Source organism: Amblyraja radiata, chromosome 14, assembly GCF_010909765.2.
Source record: "Amblyraja radiata isolate CabotCenter1 chromosome 14, sAmbRad1.1.pri, whole genome shotgun sequence".
Taxonomy (NCBI): Eukaryota; Metazoa; Chordata; class Chondrichthyes; order Rajiformes; family Rajidae; genus Amblyraja; species Amblyraja radiata.
In genome coordinates, this window is record NC_045969.1 from 19064711 (window position 1) to 19081527 (window position 16817).

At 40.9% G+C, this 16817-nt stretch overlaps 1 protein-coding gene across 3 annotated transcripts in view; it reads right to left on the reverse strand.

Annotated features, from left to right (window-relative positions):
• LOC116980457 (NXPE family member 3-like) overlaps positions 1-10223 on the reverse strand; it is a 32237-nt gene extending 22014 nt beyond the window's left edge. Inside the window, exons 1-2 of one of the 3 annotated variants that reach the window (XM_033032712.1) lie at positions 9951-10223; positions 8936-9717 (exon numbers count right to left, since the gene is read on the reverse strand). In XM_033032712.1, coding sequence (XP_032888603.1) covers positions 8936-9717; positions 9951-10082 — 914 coding nt within the window. In that variant the 5' untranslated portion in view covers positions 10083-10223. Of the gene's footprint in view, positions 1-8935; positions 9724-9923 lie in introns of all 3 variants that reach the window. The other 2 variants (XM_033032711.1, XM_033032710.1) reach the window with 2 other exon arrangements.
• Between the last annotated feature and the right edge of the window lie 6594 nt (positions 10224-16817).

A 16817-nucleotide genomic window follows, 5' to 3' on the forward strand; every position in this document is an offset into this window, starting at 1 on the left:
TGCCAGTGCATTGAGCAAGTCAAAGACTGGATGTGCCAAAATTTTCTCCAACTAAATAAGGACAAAACGGAGATAATTGTTTTTGGTGCTAAAAAAGAAAGGCTTAAAGTAACCCAACACCTTCACTCTCTGTCCCTGAAAACTTCAAACAAAGCCAGAAATCTTGGGGTCATTATGGATTCAGATTTAAATTTCGACAGTCACATCAAATCAGTAACAAAATCGGCCTACTATCACCTCAAAAACATAGCAAGATTAAGAGGACTCATGTCAGCTCAAGATTTAGAAAAACTTGTACATGCCTTTATTAATAGTAGGCTAGATTATTGCAACGGTCTCCTTGCAGGTCTTCCAAAAAAAACTGTCAGGCAGCTACAGCTTGTTCAGAACGCTGTTGCTAGAGTTCTAACAAAGACCAAAAAATTTGAGCATATTACACCAATTCTTAAATCCTTACATTGGCTCCCTGTATGTCAGAGAATTGATTTTAAAATCCTGCTGCTCACCTATAAATCACTACATGGTTTAGGGCCAAAGTATATCACTGACATGCTTCCACTATATAAGCCTTCTAGACCGCTAAGATCTTCTGAAACCAATCTGCTAGTGATTCCCAGAGTAAATACAAAACATGGGAAAGCAGGATTTAGTTACTATGCAACAAATAGCTGGAATAAACTTCCTGAAGATTTAAGACTTGCCTCAACTTTGACAACTTTTAAAACAAGACTGAAAACTTTTATGTTTACTTTAGCTTTCAGCTAAATCTTAACTACATTGCACTTTTAACTTTTGCACTTTTTATAATGCATTTTTAATTTTGTTTTTCTTTTCTTTTAGTTCTTCTATTTTATTTCATTTTATTATTTCATTTATTGTATGACATGTTTTTATGTGAAGCACTTTGAGTCTGCCTCGTGTATGAAATGTGCTATATAAATAAAGTTGCCTTGCCTTGCCTTGCCTTGCCTTGCCTTGCCTTTATTATGGGAAACTTTTAAGGCATTTATGAGAGGAATTATAATTTCATATCAAAGTTTTCAAAATAAAAAGAATAAGACAGAACAATTGTTGTTAGAACAAGAAATCAGACAGTTAGAGTTGGATAATGCCAAAGATTCCACGACAGATAAACACATTAAGATAATATTACTGAAATTTAAACTTAATCGAATTTTATCGGCAAGAGTAATAAGACTATTCCAAATTACAAAACAGGAACATTTTGAGTTTGGTGACAAACCACATAAGCTTTTAGCTCGCCAATTGAAAAACAAGAAAAGGAAAATACTATAACCAAAATTAAATCAGAGAAAGGTGAATTACTAATACTACCTAAAGATATTAATAATAGATTTGCCCAATTTTACCAACATTTATATACATCTAAAATTAAAATAGAAGATAGTAAAATAATTTTTTTTCTAGATAACTGTAATCTTCCAATACTGGACCTTTTGGAACAAGAGGAACTAGGACTCAAATTACAATCAAAGAAATAGGTGAAACAATAAAATCGCTGGAAAATGGTAAGACCGGCGGACCAGATGGTTTTAATAATGAATTTTATAAAAAATTTCAGGAGATAACAACCCCTTATTTATTTAATTTATACTCCCATGCTTTGAAAGAAAACAAACTACCTGAAACACTAACAGAATCAACTATTACGCTTATTCCAAAAAAAGATAAAGGTTTAGAAGATCCGGTACAGAGCTATATCACTTTTAAATACAGATCAGAAAATTTTAGCAAAGATTTTAGCAAGAAGATTAAGCAAATATATTAGTAAATTGATAAACCCTGATCAAACGGGGTTTATACCTAAAAGATACTAATTTAATAATCAGAGACGCCTGTTTAATATAATGTACTCGCATAAAGTAGAGGAAGAAGATATATCAATTATTTCTTTGGATGCAGAGAAAGCATTTGATCAGGTAGAGTGGCAATACTTATCTAAAGTACTACAAAAATTTAATATGGGAGAGAATTTTATAACATGGGTAAAATTATTATATTATAAACCAATGGCAAGAATTTTAACTAATAACATGTTATCTCAAAAATTTCAACTATCAAGGGGTAATAGGCAGGGATGTGCACTATCACCCCTGCTATTTGCCCTTATGATAGAACCCCTGGCTGAAAGTATAAGAATTCATCCGAATATTCAGGGCTATAATACCAGGGACTCAAAGAATAAAATCTCATTATATGCAGACGATATACTTTTATATATTACAAAGTCACAAACGAGCATACCAAATTTATTAAACTTAATAGAGGAATTTGGGTCTTTTTCTGGATATAGAATAAACTGGAATAAAAGTGAAATCATGACATTAAAACCTCAAGAACCTACACACTTACTGAAGTTCCCCTTTAAAATCGCAACAGAAAAATTTAAATATTTGGGTATTCAGATTACTAGAAAATATAAAGCATTATTCAACGCTAATTTCATACCTTTATTAAATAAACTTAATACGTTGATTAAATTTTGGAAAACACTTCCCTTATCATTATTAGGCAGAATAAATGCAATAAAAATGATCTTCCTACCACAATTACTATACCTATTTCAATCTATACCGGTATATATACCAAAATATTTAAAAAAAAAATTAGACTCTAATATTACTAATTATATTTGGGACTATAGATCACATAGAATCACAAAAAAACACTTATGTAAACCAAAAGAGGTCGGGGGACTTTCACTTCCGAACTTTATGTATTATTACTGGGCAGTGCTTATTAAGAATATGATTTATTGGTTGGATAGTTCTACCCAACAGACAGAATGGATAAAAATGGAGAAGGAGGATTGCCATCCTTGTAATATAGGAATGATCCTCTTCTCCCCAAAAAAACTGAATAACACAATATATAAGAAGAACCCAATTATATATGGTACAATAAGAATTTGGAAACAAATAAAATTATCTTTAAAATTAAGAAATCTATCACTGTTAATGCCAATAGCGAATAACCCTTTATTTAAACCATCTCTTATTGATAAGACATATAACCAATGGGAAAGTCTCGGAATTAGAAGGATCGGGGATATGTACGAAATGGGAAACCTACCATCATTCCAACAACTACAATTAAAATTAAAATTGAAAAACAACCAATATTTTAAATATCTTCAGATTTGCGATTTCGTGAAAAAATATATACAAGGATATCAAAAAGTAACTCCTGACTTATTGGAAGAAGCAATGAATATTGAAGCTGACTCACAAAAATTAATATCATATTTATATAATAGTTATATAAATATAGACCTACCATCGACAGAGGTACTTAGAGAAGAGTGGGAACGGGAACTAATGATAAAAATTACGAAGGTTAAATGGGAAAAATATCTGATATATATTCACAAATGTTCAATTAATGTAAGACATAATCTAATTCAATTTAAAATTGTACATAGATTATATTATTCAAAAACAAGATTGAACAAATTTTATCCAAATATATCCGCCACTTGTGATAAATGTCTAGCCCAAAAGGCAACTATAACACACTCCTTAGTTTCCTGCATAAAACTTTATAGATTTTGGAATGATATTTTTGAAATATTTACAAAATTATTCAAGACAAGAATGGAACCTAATACTGAAACGATTATATTTGGTGTAATGGAAGATGGGAATAAATTGAACACATCTCAAAATCTATTCCTTAACTATGGTTTAATAATAGCAAAAAAATTAATTCTTAAATTTTGGAAGGGTACATCAATACCAACGCTTAAAATGTGGATTGCAAGTATGTTGGACACCGCTCATCTTGAGGAAATGCGATTCCTCCTAATGGATAAATCAGACCAATTCATAACGAGTTGGTCTCCATTCGTCGTTTTTTTGGTATCATATGGTGCAACACAATTGTAAAAACTAATGTTTCAGGACTAGACGAGGGTTGGTCAAGATTATAAATAATGATCTCCTTTTCTTTTTTATTTTCTTTTATTTTCTCTATTTTCTCTCTCAACTTTCTTCATTTACTCGTTTTCTTTTTTCACACATATATTTCACATCTTTCTATCCTTTACTATCTAACTTCTTTTTCTTATTCTAATCTTTTTTCAATGTAACAAAAAAAAAAAAAGAAGTTGTACATAAAATGTATTATGAAAATATATATTAGCCACTTTGGTGCCATATGACTGTACTTACTTCTAATAAAATAAAATATAAAAAAAAGAAAAAAAAAAGAAGTCCCATTTGCAGTTTGCCACAAGCCATGTGGGGGACACAGCAAACATGTGGAGGAAGGTGCTCTGGTCAGATGAGACCAAAATTGAAGTTTTTGGCCTAAATGCAAAACGCTATGTGTGGCGGAAAACTAACACTGCACATCACCCTGAACACACCATCCCCACTGTGAAACATGGTGGTGGCTGCATCATGCTGTGGGGATGCTTTTCTTCAGCAGGGACAGGGAAGCTGGTCAGAGTTGATGGGAAGATGGATGGAGCCAAATACAGGGCAAACTTGGAAGAAAACCTGTTAGAGTCTGCAAAAGACTTGAGACTGGGGCGGAGGTTCACCTTCCAGCAGGACAACGACCCTAAACATACAGCCAGAGCTACAATGGAATGGTTTAGATCAAAGCATATTCATGTGTTAGAATGGCCCAGTCAAAGTCCAACCTAAATCCAATTGAGAATCTCTGACAAGACTTGAAAATTGCTGTTCACAGACGCTCTCCATCCAATCTGACTGAGCTTGAGCTATTTTACAAACAAGAATGGGCAAAAATTTCAGTCTCTAGATGTGCAAATCTGGTAGAGACATACCCCAAAAGACTTGCAGCTGTAATTGCAGCGAAAGGTGGTTCTACAAAGTATTGACTCAGGGGGGCTGAGTACTTCTGCACGCCACACTTTTCAGTTTTTTATTTGTAAAAAAATTTGAAAACCATGCATCATTTTCCTTCCACTTCACAATTATGCGCCACTTTGTGTTGGTCTATCACATAAAATCCCAATAAAATACATTTACGTTTGTGGTTGTAACGTGACAAAATGTGGAAAAGTTCAAGGGGTATGAATACTTTTGCAAGCCACTGTATGTGATTGTGCCACACTCCGCATATTTAGAGAAACCAGGTCACCTACCTCCATGGTTGCTAGTTCATATGCGGTGTGCACTGGCGTGCGGCAGTTGCTCCTGTTGGCCCGGGCTTTGCCCTGAAAAAGGCCTTAGGCTGCCTCTGTTGGTCCTTGAGCTGGTACTGGCTCCAGTAGACCACCTGCTGCTAGCAGAGGCATATGGGTGCTGCCGTCGGAATGCTGATGGTCTGTCTGCTGGTGGAGCTCTGAGTAGCCCCACCGCTTTTGACTCATTGTCCAACTCTTTAATTTGTTTGGACAAGTCCTCTCCAAATAGATAATTGGGCAGCTGCACATTGGTTGACTTACATAACCCCGCAAACTTGGGATTAAGTACCGGACGAATGCCGTTTTTTCTAAAACAATTTATTTGAAAATGTGCATTGCACATTAGAACCAATGCGTCTTGTTGAATCTCTGTCAGGGAGCTTTTATCTACAGAGGCAGTGACTCCAGCAGCTAGCAGGCTCAGGATTCTTTGGAGTTTAACCTCCTGAGTCTTAATGCCTCCTCCCATGTAACTCCAAATAGAGCTATTAACAATGGGGACCTTTAGTGAGGCGCAGTTGCTGGGTGTTTGATACTTCATTTCTGTTTCCAGCATTACCTGCTCCTGTAGTTGATGAGAGATCAGGTAATTTATACTAGCCGCTAACTCCTCGTTCAACGGCTCACTGACTTGAGACAGCATCGCAAACTTAGATACCATGGAGGGTACTTTTGTTTCTTGTAGGTCTTGTGCTTCTGTCATGGCACTGAAGGGTGAGCCCGCCCAGGGCTGTTGACCTACACTCCCTTCTTCCGACAGGGAGATATAACGCAGCCCTGCACCAGGCGCTGCCACGGGTCCCTCAAGCCCATGTTGATATAACTCCTGTTCCTGGAGTATGTCATGCGGGAAATTCGTCCGAAGACGTTCCCTGTAGGGGGAGGCGAAATCCTCCCGGCCGGACTCATCTGAGTAAACTGGCCTGTTGGTATTTAGCTTGGCCTTCACGACTCTCGGGGTAACCAAGGTGCCTTCCATAGGCGCTGTGTCAGAAGTTGCTGGTTGTGCTACCAGCGACCGAGATGGTGAGACCGACGGCCGCCCGCTAACCGCACTCTCGCGGTCCTCAGTAGCGGCTCTCCCTGTGGCCCGCCTGGTCTTCACCCTGGTTTTTGTCCATAATGGAAAAATTCCCTTCCTGAATGTAACACGAAAAATAAAAGACGACTGCCGGTAAAGTTTAAACTTATCTGGAGGTCTTTAAACTTACCGCTGGAGGAGCGACGCGTCTACCAGCCAGTCACGGCGCAATGCGTAGACGTAATGACGCGCATGCGTGCTGACGGCCTTATTCACGTAGTCACTCACGAGACGCCGAAGTAAAATAAAGATTGAGTTATGTCAATGCTTTCTTTGTCACATCAATTGAGCCACCACATTACAGAGGGGTTTCAGTTCGCATCCTTAGATGGGCATGTCAAGTGATTATCTTATCATTACACCGTGTATGAATCGCAGATGTCATAACAACAAAAAGAAGTTGCAGAGAACTTGATTAGTTAGGGTAAACTGGATGAGTTAAGGGCCTGTCCCACTTAGGCGATTTTTTTCAGCGACTGCCGGTGACAGACACAGTTGTAGCAGGTCACCGAAAAACCGGCGACTGGACCCCCCCGCGACAATGTCTATGACAATCTACCACCTAGTCGACGTCAAGCTACGGCAAGCTACCGACAACTGGCGACCCATTAGAACATCCACCTACGACCACATCTACGACAACCTACGGTCATACAGGCGACAACCTACGACAACCAAAGTCAACCTACTTCCATCCGCAACAAGTTATGGCAAGCTATGACCCTGTCGGCGACAACTGAAGACAATTCAGTTGCCGGTTCACGAAGATTCATGTGGTTAGTCGCCAATGGAATTCACCGAAGTCATCAACCTACATCACCTGGCGCCAACTTACGACAGCACCTGCGACAGAAGACAAGCTACGTCCAGCCCACTGTCGCCGAAAGGTTTTGAACATTTCAAAATCCAGCGGCGACAAGAGAAAAGTTAGGACTCTTTAGGCGACTTGAGGAGACAACTACCCAAGCGAAATATGAGGTGCTGTTCCTCCAATTTGCGCTGGGCTTCACTCTGACAATGAAGAAAGGTCAGACTGGGAATGGGAGGGGGAGTTGAAGTGCTGAGCCACCGGGAGATCTGGTAGGTTAAGACGGACCGAGCGGATGTGTTCAGTGAAAAGATCGCCAAGCCTGCGCTTGGTCTCGCCGATGTATAGAAGTTGACACCTGGAATAACGGATATAGTAGATGAGGTTGGAGAAGATGCAAGTAAATAGCTGACTCACCTGGAAAGTCTGTTTGGGTCCTTGGATGGAGTCGAGGGGGGATGTAAAGGGACAGGTGTTGCATCTAGGTTAGATTCATGGCTTGCATGCCACTATGGGGCAAATGCAGGCTGGATATTAATTTCTGTGAACAACTAGGGAGAAGGAACCAGTTCCATATGGACAGGCTTACTTAACTTTGTGCTGGAAAAGAAATAACTCCCTATAATAATTTAAGAGGACCATGGAAGGATGGGGGACGGGGGACGGGGGGGCTGGGGGGGGGGGGGGGGGGGGGCCTGGGGGCGGGGGGGCTGGGGGGGGGGGGGGGGGATGGGGGAGGGGGGGCTGGGGGGGGGGGGGGGTGTCCTCAAGTGTCTTGCAATTTGCCCTTTAAAAAATTAAGGGCAAATTGCAAGATGGTTGCGCAACGAAACAAATGTGTAATATGACCAATGTTGTCATTAGTTATAAGGAAAGATTAGACAAATTTAGATTGTTTTCTCTGGAGCATCAGAAGCTGAGGGGCAACTTAAAAGAATTATGTAAATTTATGAGAGACAAAGATAGGGCAGATTATCAGAGTCTTTTTCCCATGGTGAGATACTTTGCACTTGTCCAAGTTAAATTCCATCTGTCAGTCCATGGCCCTAGGTAACACAGTTAGACAATAGACAACAGGTGCAGGAGTAGGCCATTTGGTCCTTCAAGCCAGCACTGCCATTCAATGTGATCATGGCTGATCATCCACGATCAGTACCCCGTTCCTGCCTTCTCCCCATATCCCCTGATTCCGCTATCTTCAAGAGCCCTATCTAGCTCTCTCTTGAAAGTATCCAGAGAACCAGCTTCCACCGCCCTTTGAGGCAGAGAATTCCACACTCACAAATCTGTGTGAAAAAGTGTTTCCTCATTTCCTCATTGGTGTAATCTTAGATAACCTTCTTCACTGTTCACTCTAACAAACATTTTGGTCCCATCCATAATCTTGCTAACCATGCCACTCATACACTCAGCCAAATCATGAATATACTTGAAAAAGAACAGATCCCTGTGGCACACCGCTGGTCACAAGCCTCCAATTTGATCAACAACTCTCCACTATCACTCTCTGACTCCTACCACCAAGCCAATTTTATATTCACCCTGGATGCTATGTGATCTAACCTTTGAGACCTGCCAACCATGTGGGAGCTCACTAAATTCCTTGCAGACAATGTCTACTACCCTGCCCTTGTCAATCCTTTGTCACCTCTTGATAAAACTCAATCACATTTATGTGATGCGATTTCCCATGCACAAAGTCATGATGTGAATAAGTTAATAAATTCTATGAATTAGTAAAAACTCAATAACTGAAGAAACAAAATGAATTGTAACTTAAAAGCAAAAAAGCTGCTGATGCTAGAAGTCTGAAATATAAAACACTAAACGGAAATACCAAAATATAAAAATAAAAATGTAAGTGGAATACCTCTGGAAAAACAGCCTTTCTTCTCCAATTAAAATATCTGTCAGATATCCACCTACAGCATGATTGATTCGAGTTGAACACGGAAGATTTTCTGGTTTGTAACAGAACCAAGGCTCTCCTGTCCTGAGATCAGTAAAGTTACATAGTGGTTTAGTTGGAGTCAAAATTAGATTGCAAACAGTAGTCTTTGAAATTGCTCCAGCTTTGAAAGTGCTTTTTAAATACACTCGATCTGAACGTTCTTCACGCAGCCGCTTTAGTACTTCGATCCCTTCACTGGGATGAATTAGGGAAAGAGACACTTGGACTTTTCCCGGCCAGGATAAAGTAAAATTAATGTAATAATATCCATTTTGGTTATCTATAACTGTTCCTGCTGAACCGGCCTTTAACTCTGGGGTGTGAATCCGCGCTTGCAGATAGTCACCTCCATATTGTTTTGGATTTCCGTCAAAGTCAAACATACGCAGCATCACCTGCAATTGATCTCCAACGTGGAAAGTCTTCTCAGAATTTAAAATGATAAAGCAAGTATGCAATGGGTCGCTGCTTTTCCTAAAGGGCACAATGGGATCGGGAGGCATTGGCCATTCAATCATTTTCATCAGTACTGTACCCTCGGTTCTTTCTTCAAGGGTGAAGCTATGATTCTGATAGCCATATTGCATCAGCTTGTGGATCCATTCAGTCTTCGGCATTTTTACTTCCTGCAGTAGTGTGGAGTAATTCTTCGGAGCTGGGTATCTGATCCACACTGACTTTGCTCCGGAAATTGAAAATTGCTTGAACTATAGAAAAGACCAAATTCAATGAATGTCTTAACAAAAAAAATCATTACATCCATATTGTTTTACAGCATTTATAATCATCAAGTCAAAAAAAGTCAAAAATTTAGTTTCAATCACAGAATGTTTACAACACGATTAAAACATTATATTCAAGTCATTTTATTGTCATATGTAATGGAACAGAACAATGAAATTCTTACTTGCGTTAATTGCATCGTTCTACACACCTTTATATGTTGCATGTTTAGAAAAACCAATGCCAGTGCCAGCAACGCCACAATCAGAAATCGTCCGACTTTAGTGTTTTTTCTTGTAGCTTGTTCGTCCATGTTGGAGTTCCCCCGCACTCCCGTGTACATCTACAACTAAGAAAACAATTAAGAGCTTGAAAGTTTCCGCCCGACAGTGGGAGCAAAACTGCGGGAAAGGACTGGAGGGTAAAGATTAAAAGGCCAAAATACGTTCCAGACCAGCCGTCTGCCAACATAAGTTATACATTACATCGGGAGAGGAGAGAGCGGAGGATCAATACTTCATTTAAACACTAAATATCAACACTAAATAACCACCCCCCATCAGTCTGAAGAAGGGTTTCGGCCCGAAACGTCGCCTATTTCCTTCGCTCCATAGATGCTGCTGCACCCGCTGAGTTTCTCCAGCAATTTTGTGTACCTTCGATCTTCCAGCATCTGCAGTTCCTTCATGAACAAATAACAACAAGATTCTGGTTAACGGTTTACTTACTTGAAAACGGTCAATGCAACACTTCAGCTAATTGACGAAGACGATTTACTTTTTATGCGCGCCCGAATAAAGAGTTTAGCATTCAGCAGAACGAGAGTAGAAACTATGAGTTGCAGGTGCTGCTTTACACGAAAGGGCACAAAGTTGTCTGATGAAGGGCGACACCTATCCATATTCTCCAGAAGTGCTTGCCTGACCCGCTTTTTATTTAATTGTTCAATCTACTTATTTACTGGAATATACCGAAAATATACCATATATACCAGAAATCAGAAAGATAAACAGGAAATTCTGGGGATATGGAGTGAAGACGGTGTTTGACCAAGCGAGGAAAACGAAATCTATTTAATCATAGAAACATAGAAAATAGGTGCAGGAGTAGGCCATTCGGCCCTTCGAGCCTGCACCGCCATTCAATATGATCATGGCTGATCATCCAACTCAGTATCCTGTACCTGCCTTCTCTCCATACCCCCTGATCCCTTTAGCCACAAGGGCCACATCTAACTCGCTCTTAAATATAGCCAACGAACTGGCCTCAACTACCTTCTGTGGCAGAGAATTCCAGAGATTCACCACTCTCTGTGTGAAAAATGTTTTCCTCATCTCAGTCCTAAAAGATGTCCCCCTTATCCTTAAACTGTGACCCCTTGTTCTGGACTTCCCCAACATCGGAAACAATCTTCCTGCATCTAGCCTGTCCAACCCATTAAGAATTTTGTACGTTTCTATAAGATCCCCCCTCAATCTTCTAAATTCTAGCGAGTACAAACCGAGTCTATCCAGTCTTTCTTCATATGAAAGTCCTGACATCCCAGGAATCAGTCTGGTGAATCTCCTCTGTACTCCCTCTATGGCAAGAATGTCTTTCCTCAGATTAGGAGACCAAAACTGTACACAATACTCCAGGTGTGGTCTCACCAAGACCCTGTACAACTGCAGTAGAACCTCCCTGCTCCTATACTCAAATCCTTCCAGTACTATCCTTCAAATCCTTCCAATCCTTTTAATTACCCTTCCAGTACAGACCTCTCTATCCCCGGCTTCCTCTGTTGCCATGTGATGCCGCTCGAACAGTCCACCGCAGTAACAGCGCCGCGTGTTCCATTTACGTAGTTTACACCCCACGGCATGAACTTTCACTCTAATTTCCCAGCTCCCTGCCCCCGCACAGCTCTCTTTCCACTCTCCCCACTCCATCACCCAGTTACTTTCCCCTCTTCTATCTGCTCATCACCCGCCCATCCTTTCCCTGTCCATCGTTCACCAACCCTTCACCGCCCCCCCCCCCTTTATAGACAATAGATGCAGGAGTAGTCCATTCGGCCCTTCGAGCCAGCACCGCCATTCAATGTGATCATGGCTGATCATCCACAATCAGTACCCCGATCCTGCCTTCTCCTTCTCCCCATAACCACTGACTCCGCTATCTTTAAGAGCCTTATCAAGCACTCTCTTGAAAGTATCCAGAGAACTGGCCTCCACCACCATCTGAGGCAGAGAATTCCACAGACTCACAACTCTCTATGTGAAAAAGTGTTTCCTCATCTCCGTTCTAAATGCCTTTCCCCTTATTTTTAAACTGGTTCTGGACTCCCCCAACATCGGGAACATGTTTCCAGCCTCTAGCACATCCAAACCCTTAATAATCTTATATGTTTCAATAAGATTCCCTCTCATCCATCTAAATTCCAGAGTATACAAGCCCAGCCGCTCCATTCTCTCAGCATATGACAGTCCCGCCATCCCGGCAATTAACCTTGTGAACCTACGCTGCACTCCCTCAATGGCAAGACGTTCCTTCCTCAAATTAGTGGACCAAAACTGCACACAATACTCCAGATGTGGTCTCACTAGGGCCCCATACAACTGCAGAAGGACCTCTTTGCTCCTATACTCAACTCCTCTTGTTAAGAAGGCCAGCATGCCATTCGCTTTCTTCACTGTTTGCTGTACCTGCATGTTTACTTCTACCCACTTTCTCTCTGATACTACACTTCAGTTCCCACCTGTCCATCATCTGCGTCCTATTGTCTACTCCACTTATCATTTCCTGCTTTGGTTGCTATCTCCACCCTTCTCTTTCCCCCATCTATCAATCAACTCTTCCTCAGCTAGATCCACTTATTGATTGCCAACTCTTGTCCCAACCCAACCCCTCACCTCTCTCTACCAGCTATCTCCTCTCTGCTCCATCAATCTGAAGAAGGGTCCAAACCCCAAATATTGCCTGTCCATTTCTCTCCTTTGTTACCTGACTGGCTGAGTTCATCCATCGCTACTTGCAGTGCCCTCCACAATGTTTGGGACAAAGATCCATCATTTATTTATTTGTCGCTGTACTCCACAATTTGAGATTTGTAACAGAAAAAAAAATCACATGTGGTTAAAGTGCACATTGTCAGAATTTATTAAAGGGTATTTTTTATACATTTTAGTTTCTCCATGTAAAAATTACAGCTGTCTTTATACATGGTTTCCCCATTTCAGGGAACCGTAATGTTTGGGACACATGGCTTCACAGGCATTTGTAATTACTCAGGTGGGTACAAGGTGGGTACCTAATGCAGGTACAAGAGAGCTCTCAGCACCTAGTCTTTCCTCCAGTCTTTCCATCATCTTTGGAAACTTTTATTGTTATTTATCAACATGAGGACCAAAGTTGTGCCAATGAAAGTCAAATAAGCCATTATGAGACCGAGAAACAAGAATAAAACTGTTAGAGACATCGGCAAAACCTTAGGCGTACCAAAATCAACTGTTTGGAACATCATTAAGAAGAAAGAGAGCACTGGTGAGCTTACTAATTGCAAAGGGACTGGCAGGCCAAGGAAATCCACAGCTGATGAGAGAAGAATTCTCTCCAAAATAAAGGAAAATCCCCAAACACCTGTCCAACAGTTCAGAAACACTCTCAGGAGTCAAGTGTGGATTTGTCAATGACCACTGTCTGCAGAATACTTCATGAACAGAAATGCAGAGGCTACACTGCAAGATGCAAACCACTGGTTAGCAGCAAAGATGGGATGACCGGGTTACAGTTTGCTAAGAAGTATTTAAAAGAGCAACCACAGTTCTGGAAAAAGGTCTTGTGGACAGATGAGACGAAGATTAACTTATATCAGAATGATGGCAAGAGCAAAGTATGGAAGAGAGAAGGAACTGCCCAAGATCCAAAGCATACCACCTCATCTATGAAACACGGTGGTGGGGGTGTTATGGCTTGGGCAAGCATGGCTGCTGAAGGTGCTGGCTCACAAATCTTCATTGACGATACAACTGCTGGTGGTAGTAGCATAATGAATTCTGAAGTGTATAGACACATCCTATCAGCTCAAGTTCAAACAAATGCCTCAAAACTCATTAGCCAGCGGTTCTCTCAACAATAATCCCAAACATGCTGCTAAAGGAATAAAGGAGTTTTTCAAAGCCAAAAGTCAATTCTTGAGTAGCCACGTCAATCACTCGATCTGAACTCAATTGAGCATGCCTTTTATATAATGGTGGCCGACTAGGAAAAGGGGAGATGCAGCGAGACCTGGGTGTCATGGTACACCAGTCATTGAAAGTAGGCATGCAGGTGCAGCAGGCAGTGAAGAAAGCGAATGGTATGTTAGCTTTCATAGCGAAAGGATTTGAGTATAGGAGCAGGGAGGTTCTACTGCAGTTGTACGGGGTCTTGGTGAGACCACACCTGGAGTATTGCGTACAGTTTTGGTCTCCAAATCTGAGGAAGGACATTATTGCCATAGAGGGAGTGCAGAGAAGGTTCACCAGACTGATTCCTGGGATGTCAGGACTGTCTTATGAAGAAAGACTGGATAGACTTGGTTTATACTCTCTAGAATTTAGGAGATTGAGAGGGGATCTTATAGAAACTTATAAAATTCTTAAGGGGTTGGACAGGCTAGATGCAGGAAGATTGCTCCCGATGTTGGGGAAGTCCAGGACAAGGGGTCACAGCTTAAGGGTGAAATCCTTTAAAACCGAGATGAGAAGAACTTTTTTCACACAGAGAGTGGTGAATCTCTGGAATTCTCTGACGCAGAAGGTAGTTGAGGCCAGTTCATTGGCTATATTTAAGAGGGAGTTAGATGTGGCCCTTGTGGCTAAAGGGATCAGGGGGTATGGAGAGAAGGCAGGTACAGGATACTGAGTTGGATGATCAGCCATGATCATATTGAATGGCGGTGCAGGCTCGAAGGGCCGAATGGCCTACTCCTGCACCTAATTTCTATGTTTCTATATGCTGAAGAGAAAACTGAAGGGGACTAACCCCCAAAACAAGCATAAGCTAAAGATGGCTGCAATACAGGTCTGGCAAAACATCAACGGAGAAGACACCCAGCAAATGGTGATGTCCATGAATCGCAGACTTCAAGCAGTCATTCAATGCAAAGGATATGCAACAAAATACTAACACGACTACTTTCATTTACATGACATTGATGTGTCCCAAACATTATGGTGCCCTGAAATGGGGGGACTATGTATAAACACTGCTATAATTTCTACATGGTGAACCCAAAATATATAAAAATTGCCTTTATTAAAATCTGACTGTACACTTTAACCATATAACAATTACAGCATGGAAACAGGCCATCTCGGCCCTACAAATCAGACCATAACCCTCCATTCCATTCCCATCCATATACCTATCCAATTTATTTTTAAATGATAAAATCGAACCTGCCTCCACCACTTCCACTGGAAGCTCATTCCACACAGCTACCACTCTCTGAGTAAAGAAGTTCCCCCTCAAGTTACCCCTAAACTTCTGTCCCTTAATTCTGAAGTCATGTCCTCGTGTTTGAATCTTCCCTACTCTCAATGGGAAAAGCTTATCCACGTCAACTCTGTCTATCCCTCTCATCATTTTAAAGACCTCTATCAAGTCCCCCCTTAACCTTCTATGCTCCAAAGAATAAAGACCTAACTTATTCAACCTTTCTCTGTAACTTAGTTGCTGAAACTCAGGCAACATTCTAGTAAATCTCCTCTGTACTCTCTCTATTTTGTTGACATCCTTCCTATAATTGGGCGACCAAAATTGTACACCATACTCCAGAATTGGTCTCACCAATGCCTTGTACAATTTTAACATTACATCCCAACTTCTATACTCAATGCTCTGATTTATAAAGGCTAGCACACCAAAAGCTTTCTTTACCACCCTATCTACATGAGATTCCACCTTCAGGGAACTATGCACAGTTATTCCTAGATCCCTCTGTTCAACTGCATTCCTCCCTTCGCTACCATTTACCATGTACGTCCTATTTTGATTTGTCCTACCAAGATGTAGCACCTCACACTTATCAGCATTAAACTCCATCTGCCATCTTTCAGCCCATTCTTCCAAATGGCCTAAATCTCTCTGTAGACTTTGGAAATCTACTTCATTATCCACAACACCACCTATCTTAGTATCATCTGCATACTTACTAATCCAATTTACCACACCATCATCCAGATCATTGATGTACATGACAAACAACAGTGGACCCAACACAGATCCCGGAGGCACCCCACTAGTCACCGGCCTCCAACCTGACAAACAGCCATCTACCATTACTCTCTGGCATCTCCCATTCAGCCACTGTTGAATCCATCTTGCTACTCCTGCATTAATACCCAACAATTGAACCTTCTTAACCAAACTTCCATGAGGAACCTTGTCACCTTTAACCACGTGTAATTCTTTCCATTACAAATCTCAAACTGTGGAGTACAGAGGCAAATAAATAAATGATGGGTTTTTGTCCCAAACATTATGGAGGGCACTGTAATTGGTGCTGATCTGTCTGGGGAAGAGTAAATAAAGGGAAATGGCTGAGGGTTTGAGTTAAGGACTCCTGATACTTTTAGACAGGCTTCTATTATCTCAAGCATTTTGTTCAAAGATACATAAACATCTTCTGAACTCTGTATGGTTATCACCTGCACCACAACCACTTTCATGTTAGTCAATGTAACTGTTACTCTTGCAGAACGTTCCATGCAGTAGGATGAGGCTTGATTCCAGGTGTCTGCAATAATAAATGATAAATGATAGGAGATGTGGAGCCTGGTATTGAAGGTTACTCAAGGGATTAGTCATAGTTGTACCTCTGGGAGGGAGCTGGAATGTGGCTTGCTTCTGAACTGGAAGTGACTATTTTGCAATGTGGTCTTTGCCTCCACCTCAAAGATACCAATGCATTCTTAGAATGCACAATTTCAAAAGGTTATTGCCCATCTTCATCTTGTCCTAGAAGAGAAAGAGCATAAGCAATAATATTTGGGAATGATGTCTCACCTGGTTGAAGATCTGCAAACTGATTTGGTGTAAGCAGTGTCTAAGGAGG